This window comes from Lupinus angustifolius, chromosome LG10, assembly GCF_001865875.1.
Source record: "Lupinus angustifolius cultivar Tanjil chromosome LG10, LupAngTanjil_v1.0, whole genome shotgun sequence".
In the NCBI taxonomy this organism is placed as follows: Eukaryota; Viridiplantae; Streptophyta; class Magnoliopsida; order Fabales; family Fabaceae; genus Lupinus; species Lupinus angustifolius.
This window is the reverse complement of record NC_032018.1, coordinates 9,625,739-9,641,668: the sequence shown is the minus strand read 5'-3', so window position 1 is coordinate 9,641,668 and position 15,930 is coordinate 9,625,739. Positions and strand designations below refer to the sequence as shown.

Genomic DNA, 15,930 nt, shown 5'->3' with positions numbered 1-15,930 from the left:
TCTAAAAAAAGATAACATATATGAGCTTAATGAGTGAATACCCAACATGTTGGTTCATAGAGGATAATGAGAACCCTATAAGTTAACACATAAGGAACGGTTATGGTCCTCAATACATCAAATCACAAACAGTTTTCACATCTCCTCATTAGAGAGAAAACAAAGGTCCCAAAAGAAATTAAAGATTTGGTTAAGGAAGACCATCAAACCAAAACTCTCTCAGAAAGGTAGATCAAATGAGTATATCAGAGAATATGTGTTCAGATATGACATTGCATTCTTATTTTATATTGTTGTGAGAATCATGAAATTCAAAATCCTATGATTGGTATTTCACCAATCATAAAGAATTTTCAATAGAGAGCTAGTGAAACATCAATCCATTGCCTTCAGGATTTAACTTTGTGGATAGCCATGGGTTACACTAATATGATGTTTGACAATATTTTAAAACCTGAAGTTTGGGTTAAGGAATATGGGAAATATAACACTATGGTGTTTTTGGCTATAATATGGCGGGCTTGGCAAAATAGAAACTTCAACTACATGGGGTCAACATAGAAAAGGCATTACCTAGCTTACCTACCTTACTTCGGCTATTCGTCAATGCATTGTTGATATGGAAGGGTTCACTCCTCTTAGTAGTCATCCTCATGCTAATCAATGTTGAGTTAAATGGAACAAACCAAGAGATGATTTTATTGCTCTTAACATTGAGGGGAGTTCCTTCTGAAACCCAAGTAGATCCAGTTTTGGAGGTCTTATTCATGACAATAACGACAGGTTGCTAATTGGCTCATTTGGATCAATAAGAATCTCGGATAATCTTCATGCGAAGCTAATGGGGTTGTTTTAAGGTCTTAAGTTGGCTTGAAATCAAATGTTTAAAAAGGTCTGGTGCTATAGTGATTCATTATATTATTTCTTAATCTAGAGTCGTGTTTTGCAATATCATCATTACTAGTCCATTGTCTTATTATTTTGACACCTATTACCACAAGAATGAGAAGTCATCATCATCCTTTTTTTGTTGATTACCTTGCTAAGTTAGAACCCTTTCTTCTACCTTTTTTTTCTGTAATTGATATAATTCCCTATGAGCTCTTAAACTTATTGTTTGGTTATTCCATTTTTTCTGTAATTGATACATGTTTGTTGTTTACTTTCTTACATTACCAAAAAAAATCATATAACCAATAGCCGAAAATCAGGTCAAATAAGAAGACAAAAAGGTTGAAGAATTGGTAGTAGATGTGCGCAAGAGTCATGAGGGATTGGGCTATAGACCCGAAAAGTCTAATCTGATCAGAATAATCACCAAACCCGTTTTCCCTTTGCCAATCCAACGGCTCTAATTGTCTCTGGTTTCTCCTCAGTGCACAACAACCGATAATAAATAAATACATAAGCGAACACAGAAAAAAAGGTATAGAGAGAAAATAACCCTCAAACTTTTTTCAGTCTTCGAGAAGAAAAGAGAAATTGGTGCTGAAGAAAATTACACACACAAAAAATAAGAGATAAAGATAGAGAGTGTATGTTATAACAATAGAGAAGAATTGTTATTTCTTATCACTTTCTTCTTTGAACCAGAATTTGTACCATTGTAAGCTTTCTTCTTCTTCTCATTTGACATGGTCTCTTAGAAAGAGATTTCTTCTCTTCACGACTCATAGATCTTCATATTCTATATCATAATCTTCTATAACTCCTCATAATCTCGCTGTGTTGGAAATTATCAGTTTCTATTTCTGGGTTTTTGATTTCATTGTAGACTGAAATGAAAAATTGAAGCTTTTTTGTTTGTCATGTCTAGCAAATAAAATATGGAGACAGAAGATATGAATCAGAGAGGTATAAAAGCGTCAGAGTCAGAGTTTTTCTTGCAGTGGGGAAACAGAAAGAGACTGAGATGTGTGAGGGTTAAGAACACTCAGATTTCATCAAGGTTCAACGGTGTTGCTCCTTCTGGGTTGGAGAAAGAAGGTTCTCATCTTCAGCAACAACAACAACCTAATCGCATTTCAAGGTTGTCACAACAATCAAAGGATACTATCATTCTATCTCTGTTTTGTTACTGGGAAAATCATTTTTTTCATCTGCCCTTGTTGGGTTTTTTAGAAAACCTGGGATTTTGGGTTGTTTTAATGATGTTTTTTCTTTCCATTTCTCTGATTTGGTTGCTGGGATCAATTTTTGATTATATTGGGTTTTTTACAAAAAAAACTGGGTTTTTGGGTTGTTATGGTGATTTTTTTTCCTCATTCCTTCTTTTTGGTTGCTGAGAAAAATTGATTTTTTTATCCTTATCTCTCTTCTTTCTGTTGGGTTTTCTTAGAAATTTGGGATTTTGGTTTTATGTAATGTTTTGTTCTAGAAGATAGAAGAGATAGAGAAAAATTTCCCTTTTCAATCTGCTTGGTTTCTCCGAAAATAGTCATTTTTTGCTGATGTAATGTAATGATGTTTACTTTTATTTGATTGTTGAAAAAATTGCTTTTTTTCCTCTATTTGATTTTCCGTATAAAATGAGGTTTTGGTTGGGTAATATTTAAATATTTCAAAACTGATTTTGATTTCTTTTTTGCATGCCCAGATGCAATAAAATTTCCCAGAAAAAGCATTCGATCTATAACATGTGAAATCTAAGAAACCTTAAACTTTTTGTAGAATTTAATGGAGATTTTGGGTGCAGGAATTTCTTTGATAATCGGAAATCGGCGTCACCGGAGATGGAAGACCGGTACTACACAACAAGGGGGTCAACGGTGGTGGTTGATGAGAACAATGGCAAAGTTACCGGTGACGATAGAGCCTTTGTGTGGCCAAAGCTTTATATAACCCTGTCAAGCAAAGAAAAAGAGAAAGATTTTCTTGCTATGAAGGGTTGTAAGCTTCCTCAGAGACCTAAGAAGAGGGCTAAGATTATCCAAAGAAGCTTACTTGTGAGTTTTTATTTTCAAAAAATGTTATTTTTTTTAGTGGGTAAAGTCTAATTTTGATATTTTGGTGATTTTATCTGAGTTTGGATCTTGATTCTCATCACCTTATCTTGTTTTTGTGTGGGTTATAGTTGGTGAGTCCTGGAGCATGGTTGACTGATATGTGCCAAGAGAGATATGAAGTTAGGGAGAAGAAAAGTAACAAGAAGGTAACATGTTTGGTTTAGTAGTGCTAGTTGCACTTGTTTCTTCTTTCTCCTTGCATGATTGCTAATGAATTTTTGTTATTTGATGCAGACGCCAAGAGGATTGAAGGGCATGGGGAGTATGGAAAGTGATTATGAATGATGATAGTGGTAAAGTAAGACAAAAATATTTTGGAGATGGGGATACTTGAGTTGATGATTCAACTTTCATTAAGTTTGTTTATTTCAGGAGGGAAACCATTTATATGTGCCCTCATGTTTTTGTAAATCGAATTATGATCCGACCCATTCTAATTAATGAAATTATTTTCTCTACTTTTATCTTCCCTTATGAAGATATGAATCTACACACTTCTCTCCCTTCAGTTAATTTTTTTTGGCAAGTCTAGCTACCCACTTCAATTCTTTCAATTTTAATTTATGTGCTTTCTTTTGTTTCTTTGGTTGAGGTCCTTGAGGAAAAACATAGATGGGTGATATTTTGAATGAAATTTTTTGGCTCAACTATTTGTGCTATGCCAACATTTGCAATTTGCCTACATTGCAATCCAAAATATTTTCTACAGTAACATTGCATTGTTACGGTTTACAAAGATGTCATAAATCAAATAATAAATACTAACTTACATTGAGGAAACTACACGAACTAATCATCTTTTTTGTACTAACACAAGTTACTCTGAGTTTATATAGGTACATTATATTGATTACTTATCTATGAGAGGTGAGTGTAAAGATGGAGTGATGAGTATACTTAAGTTATAAACTCTAAGGATTATTAGTGTGATTTACTTTTAATTAGTTAATTATACATCAGGTAAAATAAATTGATCATTGGTTAATTTGCATATAGAATTTGCTTATGAAATCATTATTATCTATTTAATCCATATTTTCTTAGAATTATGAGTAAATTACACTCGCATTCTATGAGTTTTACTAAAATTATATAAATCACTCATCTTTTTGTACACATTTACAAACCACCCTTAATTTCTATACATAGTTATATACATTACATTTACTAATGTATGAAATATAAGTGTAATTTAAAAAAAATGATAAATGTAATTAAATTAAACAAAATATGATATATTATAGAGACAAGTCTAAATAGTATAAGAGTCAATATATCTTCATTATTTTTGGTTCATTATAATATAGTATAAGAATGATTTAAACAATATCTACTTAGAATTATTGATTTTTTTTAACAAACCAAAAATAACAAAGGACAACAATTATTGTACTATTTAGACTTATCTCAACAATATACCATATTTTGTTTAACTTAATTACTCTCATAGTCCATTTTTGTTTAAAAGATTACTTTTATCTCTCATCCAGGGTAGTTAGTATAATGATGTATATAAATTAAGGATAAAAAGATATGTGATTTGTGTAATTTAACTAAAAGTCAGAAGATATCAGTGTAATTCAGTCTAGAATTATTGATACATTTTATAACAAAACAAAATGAGTTTTTACAACTAACAATGTTTTTTCTTCCCTTTGTATTGTATGTCACTCATCAACTATGATAAGATAAGTTTTGACACATACTAAGTTGTTAAATATGACAAAGATCATTTCTTACATAGAGAAAATGAAATCCAACTTTGTTGGACGAAATGCTCACTTAAACATTTTCAAATTGTATAATCCTAAAAATAATAAATTACTTGAAAAATAAGATAAGCTCAAATTTTTTTTTTTGTCTATTTCTAAGTAATAACATTTTAATATAGAAATACATATTATGACATTATCATCATTTTTTATGTATAAAATAAGAATTTTTTTATTTGATCTAGAATTATCTACCCTAACTTTACTAATCTCCAAGTCTTAAAACAATGAAAACAAAATAACAATGTTTCATTTAAATCATTTCTTAATTCTAACTTCGTACACATTTGTTTAATACCAAATAAGGTTTCCATGATATGGAGCCTAGTCTAAACAGTATGAGATTCAATTATTTTTTTTGGTTCTTTACAAAATATATTAATAATTCTAAAAAAAAATATTGTTTAAATATACAAAAGGAAAATAGTTATTTAATAATCAAATTCCATAAGCAAACAAAAAGATGTAACTTTACTAATCTTTCTCATTTATGTATGGATATCCCTTCAATAATTACAATGCAAATATAGTTTCTAACTGTTCTTTTACCTTGAATTTGTGATAGATCAAGTGTGCATTAACAGATTCTGAGAATGTTTGTTAAATGCAACAAACTTATAGTATATATAATGGCACAACACATTGCCCTGAATATATTTAGAAATAACAATTGGAGTACACCAGGAGGAGGATCTCATGATAATTTATGTACAAAGGATGTATGTTTATGACATTCACATTTTTTATGTGAGATTTTTTTTTTTGCCAAGAAAATCCCAAATAGTTTTTATAAGAAAAGAAGTAAACAATGTCTTTCATTTGCTTTTTTTGTCTATAAAATAGAACTACATTTATTTGTGTACTTTTCAAGGTAGCCATTTTGTCCTCTCTTGGAGAATGATGACTGGTGCATGCTGCATCATTTGAAACAGAAAGGGATTAGAATAAAATGAACTTTAACAATGTCTTAGTTTTAAGTGTCTCCTTCACTACTTCAAGAAATAATTTGCAAGTTGCTCTAAAAGCAGGAATCAGCAAAAGTTTAGCTGAACTTATGAAAAAGTACTTGGCATAAAATAGAATTAGCAATATATAGATATTGAGCTGCAAGGCATGGTTATATTAATATCCATCTTAGATTTAATGAAGAAAAATGAAAAATCTTGGTAACTAAAGCACATCAATTGAATTGGGAAGTATTAGATGAATTTCGAATGAGCACCTGTTCAAGTAATCAATTAACTTGAGGCGTAGCAGCTTGAAGCATTTCAACGATGAGAGTCTTAACATCCCTAAAATAAAAATGGAAAGAAAGTTAATTCTCTTTGGGAAATCAAATCATCAGGCTGCATGAATGATTATTCGGCTCATCGAAAAAAAGGTTGCTGCTTAATGACCAAGAAGTCACGAGTTCAAATCCTGGAAACAATCTCTCCACTTACAGGGGTAAGGTCGACCTTCCCCAAACCCACATGTGAGAGCCTGGTGCAATGAGCCGCCCTTTTTATATATTTTAACTACTTAATAGGAAACCCATAACACCATGGCGATATGAAACTCATGACCTGGTTATTCAGGAAGGAGTTCTTCGCCTGAACATGATTATTTCTATTCCAAAAGGATGACAAAGGAAAGGGACACTAAAGAAGGAAATTTCTATCTCCTATTAATCCACATCTAATTTATCAACTGAACAGTAAAATCACAACAATATACACTGTAATACTACCATTTCTGACAAAGTTCTCACCAAAGCTGAGTTTTATAGGTAAACTGGAAAACAGAAGAGCACATTTAAACAAAAAATTACAACATAGATGCAACCTTATCTGCAGGAGATGGGAGGTTAAATAAATTTGATATCTTACTTTCTATCTGCTGCACGTCGAGGAAAAGGTACTCGAAGCTTGAAAGTAGAGCCCTGATAACCAGCCTGCAAAAAAGTGAATGGTTTAAGACTTCTAATAAAGAAGAAAGAGGATTCAAAATGGAAAAACAAGTACACATTCAACATAAACTGCAAAAGAGAAGGAAAACTCCTGAAAGGACTAAATATAATATTATTTATTGAAGTTATTTTGTTAGATTTATAGGTTATTTAAAAAATTACACAAAAAGAAAGTAGGGCCCAAAGGAATAGGAAATAAATTAAATGTTAACGGCAGCAATACCTTAACATTGAAACCAAGGCTATCCAAATCCAGTATGTGTGCAAAGTCCACCTGCAGATGAACAATTCAGTGAATATAAAGCTGAACATCATCACCCCCTCTCCCAGCAGAAAAGAAAAGGCAAGCAAAAATTTTTCTTAGGCCTACTCATTTAGCACCAACTGAATGGTACTCTCTTACAATATGATATCATATTGCACAATGGTACTTCTCTTGTTCGATCTGGGGTTTGAAACTAAACTTCTCCTCAGGAGGATAGATGGGGCAATTCAGGTGAGATCCAACTTTCTATTCACTCATGGGATCTAGGGGGGGCTCCTCTTTTCTCGGGAATTTGTACATTCTTTATCAGTATATGAACAGCTATCTCTCGAGCACAGGTTTAGGTTTAACCTCAATGGAAAAAGAAAAACGGAGCAACACATGAATTTTACAAGTAAAAACGGGTGAGCTAAGGATTTTCCTTCCTTGTTGATACTGTACAGTGTTCAAGATGACATACCGGAACTGATGTCCAGTGCTGCACAATCACTTTGGTATCTTCAGCATGATCATTGTTCATATGAGACTGTCAAAAACGTTACTTACATTAGAATTAAAAAGGTCAACTTCTGAAAGAAATTGTAAACATGTAGCAAATGGTATAGAGATTACTACCGCCACTGGCTTGGAAAATTGGGCTATTGGATCAACTTTTACAGCTTTGAACTCATCTCCAGTAAACTCTGATGTCAAAATGGGGAAGAAAAAGATCATAACAAAATGGTTTACTAGATAATATAGTAAACACCCAAGACATTCACTTCTGGGACAGATGATATTTGGTCATTCCTTATGGCATGATATTTTGATTAGCACCAACTTCAAATATTTTAAAGAGAACATATGATTTTCACCTCAAAATGCAAGGATTAAATGCATATTGTTTGCAATGCATGCTATCATAAAACCATAAACTACACCTTTTTTTTATCAAAGCCACCAATATGAAATACAGTTTTTTTTGGTGTACACATGAAAGATAGTTCTAATCATTCCCTATGATGCAGAATGCACTAGCATCAAGAAATCCTCAGCATTAAATAAAATAATACCAGTAATAAAATAATGAGCACCATATTTTGGTGTAGTTTAGAATTTCTAGCTGATTGTATTCTTCCACAATTTTTACTTTAGGATGTTTAGATGTCATGTCAAGAGGAACTACGATGACCAAGTGTCTTTTAATTAATCGGGAAGCATGTAGCTACCATTCACAGCACCCTAGCAGCCACAATTGTAACCCTAAAATCCCTCCTATTGCCTGCAAATCATCCTTACCTTCAGGGCTTCAACTATAAAGAAAAATCCTTCAATCCACCCGTTTTTTATCCTAAGTTCTCCTTTGAAAACTCTGATCCAGACACATTAAATTTGAAAGCCTTCTGCCTAACTACTGGAAGTGAAGAAAATTATCACAACCAATGTGATTGCAACCACATCACAAAATCAGATTTAAGTTGATGTGACAATTCAACAAAAAACGTAAGCAAATTCAATATATTAAACATTCCCCAGTGCATATTGCTTATAGAGAGAGAGCCTAAAGGAACATGGCACGATAGCATTAACAGTAATATAAACTAACAAGGGTAGCATGGTTAACAAACCTCCTGATCCTAACAAAGCTGTGGCAACACCTGACACAAACCGTACTACTTTTGGTTCAATGCGCAGAAACTGGAAGTCACCAAAGTCAACCTTCAACATATGAAATTTTATAGTTATTAACTACACAACAATAAGCAAAAGAGAAACTGGAAGAGTGATAAGAAAGAAGGATGTATGATGTTACCCAAAATGCATTGGGATGTCTTGCCAAATATGCAGTTCGAACAGCTTCTTTATCCTTTTCAGATACCTGAATAAACATTTAGGAAAATATTTAAAATTCTAAAGCTTCATATAATGATTATGTAATAAATAATAGTAAAAGGAAATAAAAATAGAAGACCATAACTTACAGAGATAGCATCACCATGTAAAGTGATCACTAAATCAGTCCTATCTTCGGGATCTTTAGCCACAAGCAATGAACATTTAGGATTAGCAGTTAAGTCCTGTAAAATATAGAAGAAAAAAAAGTCTCTTTAGCAACAGAAGCAAGCTTTTAACTCAGTAGGTGTTGGTCACAAAAGGTTCATATGAACTACAATTGTTAACATGATAATGTGCTGGTTGAGGACATGAGATATAAGACACGAATTTGAAGTTCTAGTCTTGTACAAGCCAAATTTGGCACAATGTGCTAGATACTTGTAAATATAACCTTCGAATTCAACATCATACCTTATTTCTCATTAAGCCAGTTAACAACTAGAGAAAAATGAAATCCTTAAATTATTCTAACGTTGTCATTGTCCAACTCCAACCAACCACAATAACACTTAGGAGGAAGGAAAAAAAGAAGAAAGACACCTTTGTATGAACTGCCAAGTCGCTCACTGCTAGTATCGGATATCCATCCGCATCACATGCAAAGTCAACCAGAGACCCTGATGGATAACCCTCATGCGCCTGCATATTAAAAATAAAAAAGAAGAGCATATGAGAAGAGGATATTTTAGTTGTCTGCTAATAAAAGTACTAATTTCATGCAAAATATATGTTCACAGTAGGTAAACAGATTTCATTTCATTGCTATGCGAAACATGAACTTTTTATTGTTGTTAACTTATTATTATTTTGTTCGATGTTATTTGCCATGGGTAGGGTGTTTGCAATTCCTTCCGCCTTGTTGTATCAGAAAAACTTGAAGATTGGAGCAAGAAAAAGATCACAACTGAACTTCAAGAGAGTAACAATTATCACGTTCCATGTCTCATTTTATTAAGCTCACTACTCATGCTTTCAGCATATTGTGTCAAGTTAAGGGTATCCCATTCTTTAAATTCTATCTTTTTTTTGTCCGAAAAGTATATATTTAACTTCCAAACACAAAGAAAGTTAATAGATACATGCTACAACAAACATAAAGAGAAGAAAAACATTAATTGCGGATTATCAGAGAACATAGTTAAAATTAAGTGTTTGATTCTCATGAATTACAAGAACACTCTCAGATCACAATCACACAGGAAAAAAACAATCAGTCCTACAAGTAAACAGTAATGAAAGTACAGCAACCTTAGAGAATGTGGAGAGCGTCCCACGTACGCTACGATCAAGGGTAGTTCGAATCTCTTCAACTGGTGGAAGTCTAGCAGCTTTTTCCTATCATATTTCACCGCAACCACAATAAACAAACATATAACCAATCTGCCTGAACTTACATATAATTTTCAACACATCCTAAATTCTTATTGATATCTATCAATACTAATACATAGATAATAGATTATCACCAACTTGAGGCTCATTAGTAACAAAATGAATTCATGAAAATACCTGATGAGCTTGAATTAATTGAAAGACATCATCTTTGTTAATGTTAACATCACCAGCAGACACAGTCTGGATTCAGAAATCAGCATCAGTATTTATACAACAATACACCATGAGCTATAATCATTCATATCATAACATTGAAAGAACAAAACATTCAATCATAAAACAATTCACAATTTCTTGGTATCCATCACATGTATCCTCAATCAACACGACACATAACTACTTTTTTTTAACCAATGGTATCCCCTCAATCTATGAGTAAAGAAACTAATCATTTTCGGGATATGTTGCTGCCCGGAATCAAACCTTTGACTTTTTTGCTTTATCTGGGGATTCATGGGTCTTACATCACTATATCAATGTCTTGTTGGTAGAAAATATAAATATTGTGGTCGGCAAAGCTCTCCCTACCAACTAATGCATAGCTTGATAACCCAATAAAAAATAAAAATTTATGAATAAATTAAAGCAAAGATTGGATTTTTAAGCGTCCAAGCTAAAAATGATTCCATTGGGTAGAAGCAAGAAAGAGGAATACCGAAGGGGTGGATTGTGATGAAGCAGCCATGGAAAGAGAGAGAGTGGGAGTGAAAGGGAATGAGTAACAATTGAGGAAAGTGAGAGGGGAGAGAGAGGCTTTATGGCTATTTAACCCACAAAATAAGGAGACCCTTGTCAGTGGTGTCACCATACTCTTCATCTCTATTCTAACTTCCAACTACTGCACCACCAAACTCTTTCCTTTTTTTTCTAAGTTATTTTTGTTGACAGTAATATAGTGTTTGGATAAAGATTTATCCACCATTTATTTATATATTTTTTAAGAATTAAATATGGATAATGAATTATATATTATTATTGTATAAAATTTATATATTATCATTACATTTTTTTTAATTTTCTAGTTTAGTTAATTTTTTCTAATTTTAAGTTGACTTAATTTTGCATTTTTTTCTTCCTTCCCAGTTGTGCTACTTTTGCTTTGTTGATGTGGAGGACTCAATAATTTCCTGTGCAAAATGGGCACATGGCATGTTTAGAAGACAAGCAAGGTTTAGTACTAAGTTTCTTGGAGATTAGTTTTAGATTGATGGTATGTGATGGGAGCAAATTAAGAAGATTGTAAGATCAACAATATAAAGATTTATATACAGTAACATATCATTTATTATTTGAGTTACTTTTTTCAAAGTTCAAAAAATTAATAATAATTGAAAATGAATAAGGATGATATATATCTTTTTCTCAATTTAGAATTATGTCCAACTCATGTTCAAGTTATTTTTAATGAGAAAATGTTACATTACCTACTTTTAAGACAAAACCTATTTTCCTCTCTCATCCCATTCTAACCATTATTTCTTCTAATTTTTTTCTTCTCTATTTCTCAAACTCATCATACAAACTACTTCGGAACATCTTAACTATTACTCAATTCAACTTTTGATTCTTCTTTATATTTCTACTTCCTCTTCCTCACTTCATAAGCTCTCATTCCCCATTACTCATTCATAATCCCTAATACCCCACTCATAATCTTTCATTCCCTATTTCAATTTAAAATACAAGCTAGAATCTTCTTCATTTTGATTACTGTTAATTTTTATTGCACCAAAATGATTCATTTTGTATGACATTGGTTTCAGGTTCACGTTTTTATTGATTTAATGTTGTAAGATTATGTATTTTTTTTACATAAAAAAATAATAGTGACCTCGAGTGAAGAATGAAAAAATTGTCGATTTTTAATAACACGTTCATATATGAGATTTTTTTCTCATTCTAACCTGAAGGTCATGTATGCAACAATAGAGCGGCAAAGTCATAACCTTAGGTCATATGTTTTTTCCTTGTATGTTTTTTAATCAGTTACATATAATTGTATTCATATGTATTGTATATGTAGTCATTGCAACAATGGTAAGAACAAAGAAGATAAGAATAACCGTCCCTAGGAAGAGAAGAACAATCTCATTAGGAGAAAGTTGATACTTATTTTCTTCAGATTCTTCTGATCTCCCATCACCATCAAAATTCCCTCTCATTCATGTTGCTAACCCTTCTATTCTTGAACCCCTCATCTCTCAACCTTTTAAAGTTCTATCTAGACAATATACTTCGTCAACCCAACCTAACCACAATAACTAATCCAACCACTATAAGCAATTCATGCACCATCACCCCTAGCCTATGCTACCTCTCCCAAACCAGACATAACCTCACCATCCAAATCTCTCCCACCTCAAGAAGTTTGAGCTCTACTTTTTGTCTCTCATTCCTCAAAAATCTATTCTTTACTCAAACAATTTAATCCCTACTTTTGGAAAGTTGATGTGAAATCAGAAATTGAATATTAACCTTAACCTCAACCTCAACTTGGCTGTGAAAATTACCTTTTCATAAGACTTATTTAACACATTTTAATTCTAAATACTAACTTTATGACTTCATAATTGGAAATTTGATGAATTATTACACTAATCCTTTGAATTGAGTTTCCATGATATTTCAGGACATCAAGAAATTAAAACAAGCAAGAATTGGTCCCAAATGGCAAAAATCAAGCAAGGCCACAAGTCAGATGACATGTGCTCAATGCAGGAATGGCGCTCAACACAAGTTGCACTGAGCATGGAAGGCGTGTTAAGCGCAACTTGTCCAGATAAAGTGTCGAACCAGGCGAAGAGATTATGCTCAGTAGACTGCCCTACACCTAGCGCAAACACAAAAACTCAACATGTTAAAAGGGATAAAAAAGCAATAGAAGAATTCCATTTTTAGTTCCTAGCTAATTTTCGATCAATTTTAAGATGTTTTCAATTTATCTTAATCTGTAGGCTAATATATGTTGGAAATGATATGTAAAGATGAAGGAGTATGAGTGACAGAATTTATGTAAGTTCATAAAGAATGTGTCACTTCTCCATAATTATAATTTTCTGCATCTTTCTTTATCTTAGTTTTGTATGAAAATGTTTAACTAAATTACTCTCTTGTTGGGATTGATTACAATACTTATTTGATATAGCTTTTGGAATTGTTTTATGTGTAATTTGAAGTATTGATTTCTATGAATTACCTTGCAATGCTTAATGCTTATTTTGTGAATATCGATTTGCTAAGAATGATTTTGGAAATGAATTAATAAAGGAAGTCTAGTTCAACAACCTAAGGCATGTAATTCGTCCTTTTGTATAATGCTAAATATAGTTTTATGCTTAATTGTCACATGTGTGTCTGTGTTCATATGATTGCTATTCATAAATTCATATAAGCATCGAATAACTCTGAAATTTATTGGCATATGCAACTAGACATAAAGGTATGTTTAACGATTCATATAGCTTAATTTTGTTAAACTAGTTACTAGACATAAAGTTATTTTAGTAAGGTATTAATATAGATAAATATATTGATGATTAATACAATTGAGGAGTTGCACTTAACGCAACTCCACATGCATAGACTACTAGACATATAAATATGTTATGGGGGTCATAATTATTAATCTTCTGTGTAAAGTTATTATTCATATAGTTTTATTGCATAAGTTGCTAAAATGACTAAGACATTAGTTTTTAGGGATATTGAGGTACATTATTGTGTAAAAGTCATTCTTGAATTATTTGTTTGATTAATTCCGAAGTTATGGAAAATAAATAGGAGATTAAGACAACATCCAAATTCCAACATCTTTATTTTACAGTTGATTAAGTCCTTGTAAATACGACAATCTCTTTATTCTATACTTGTTTGTAATATTGTTTGGTAATTTCAATACCAATTTGTTGGCTACCAGCTTCCTCCTCTAAACATGTCTAACTCCCAGACTCATTCATTCATTAGAGATTGGATGAATCATATTCCACTCTGATATCCTAGAAGGAAGATCTCCAATTAGTGATTCAGGTTGTGAACATTACAAAAGCACTTCCAAGAAATGATGTTGGTTCAAGCAGCTACTACGCAAAGGATGCTACACCATTTCTTTAGGCCTTAGAATTTTTTAGACCTTTACATTTTTCCTTTTTGTTTGTCAAGCAATGCTCTGTTTGTGATGTTCAACAATTGTAACTTGACTTTTCAATTTGATGAACTTTACTCTTTGAAATATCTTTTCTTTCCATGTCCTTTTTGCATGATATCAAATAGGAGGAGAGGACAAATATATATATATATATATATAACACTTTCTATGTATGTCTAAAGAAGCAAAAAAAAGTTGAAAGTTTTAGTATGAAAGTCAAGAATGTTGATGTGATTAAACCTAGGTACATAATCTACTCTTATATGTATTCTCTTACTCTTGTACACTGATATATACATGTCTTGCAAAATAATTTTACTATGATATATGTACATGTGCAAAAATATTTATTCAAGAGTTGTGTGAAAATTGATCCTTCTATGTTTAAGAGTCATCTCTCTTGAAGACCATACTATATTCAAGACTTGTCAACACTTAAGGTTTCATTAGATTTCTGAACAATAAAACTCTCATTCAGACATAGGTAGGACAAAATAACAAAGTTTATAATCAAAATAGTTTAATCAATCAGGCATGAAGCATAAAATGCTTAAGATGGACTATAGTAATGAAATTATCAAGTTTTAATAGGTCAATCAGATAAATATGATAAGTCAAACTAGTTGAATCACAATAGAGTAGAAGACTGACCCATTGTCATCTCTATGCGTAGGGACCAGATATATCAGGACCAGGCATGTGATACCCATAAAGTCTCTAGCTATGTACATCTTACGGGTGAACATGGGCCGGATAAAACATGTCCCTTACCCGACCCTAAATATTGATCAGATCATTTTTTTAAACTCAAACTCGACTCTAGACTCGAAGCTAACTCGACCCTAAATATCGACTGGATCCACCTTTGAACTCAAACCTGATCCTAGACTCAATTAAATATAATGCATACCTTTTTAAATAAAGTCTCCTTAATATTATTTATTATTATAGATATGTAATTTGACATATGAAATAATATATGCATATATTATTAATCATATATAAATGCTGAAAAATTAGGGAATCAATGATAGTTTCGACCAAAGAGATGTCATTACTTTATACATAATTAAATAAAAACATACAAACATGAAGAGTATGTAACAATGGGACGGATCCGGGCTACGTCATGTTTGTCCTCTACCCCGACCCTAAATATTGACTGAGTCTATTATTTAAACCCAAACTCAACCCTAGATTTAATGAAATCCGACCTTATTCAGGCCCCAATCACGATCGGGCCAAATTAGGTAAAGCCGGGTCCTACTCACCCCTACTACATCTAACAGCCCCCGAATTTTCCAACAAAGCCAACCTACAGGTTTTAGCTCCACCCTCTGCACTCAATATTGTCATTTACTATTTTCATTACAAGCTCATCAAACATTTATGGTTTCCTCATTAAATCATGACTATTTTTATGTAAATAATTAGCTTTGTTTCTCTATGCTTGAAGGAGTTTCAACCTGCATTGTTTCAGCAAAGTCAAATAAATCAGGATTGATAGAATCAAAGGAACCAAAGGA

General features: G+C 32.1%; 2 protein-coding genes across 6 annotated transcripts; one reads left to right on the top strand and one right to left on the bottom strand.

The window, feature by feature from the left end:
• Positions 1,418-3,459, top strand: LOC109357854. 2 transcript variants are annotated; one of them, XM_019601908.1, is made up of 5 exons: positions 1,418-1,606; positions 1,817-2,029; positions 2,696-2,945; positions 3,074-3,151; positions 3,240-3,459. In XM_019601908.1, the coding sequence occupies exons 2-5, from the start codon at positions 1,827-1,829 to the stop codon at positions 3,288-3,290; spliced, it is 582 nt and encodes a 193-aa protein (XP_019457453.1). In that variant the 5' UTR covers positions 1,418-1,606; positions 1,817-1,826; the 3' UTR covers positions 3,291-3,459. The 2 variants fall into 2 exon arrangements, with proteins under 2 accessions (XP_019457453.1, XP_019457454.1); XM_019601909.1 differs by lacking the exon at positions 1,418-1,606 and having other exon boundaries at positions 1,659-2,029.
• LOC109357615 lies at positions 5,283-11,136 on the bottom strand. 4 transcript variants are annotated; one of them, XR_002108877.1, is made up of 14 exons: positions 10,916-11,136; positions 10,375-10,440; positions 10,114-10,200; positions 9,406-9,504; positions 8,952-9,047; positions 8,783-8,848; positions 8,598-8,688; positions 7,606-7,673; positions 7,451-7,516; positions 6,949-6,999; positions 6,646-6,710; positions 6,000-6,069; positions 5,618-5,691; positions 5,283-5,577 (listed from the first exon to the last, which is right to left on the bottom strand). XR_002108877.1 is itself a non-coding variant. In XM_019601585.1 (13 exons), exons 1-12 carry the CDS (start codon positions 11,075-11,077, stop codon positions 6,012-6,014), a joined length of 975 nt encoding a protein of 324 aa, XP_019457130.1. In that variant the 5' UTR covers positions 11,078-11,136; the 3' UTR covers positions 5,397-5,691; positions 6,000-6,011. The 4 variants fall into 4 exon arrangements, 2 of the variants coding, with proteins under 2 accessions (XP_019457130.1, XP_019457131.1); XR_002108878.1 differs by having other exon boundaries at positions 5,283-5,716; positions 5,911-6,069; XM_019601585.1 differs by having other exon boundaries at positions 5,397-5,691.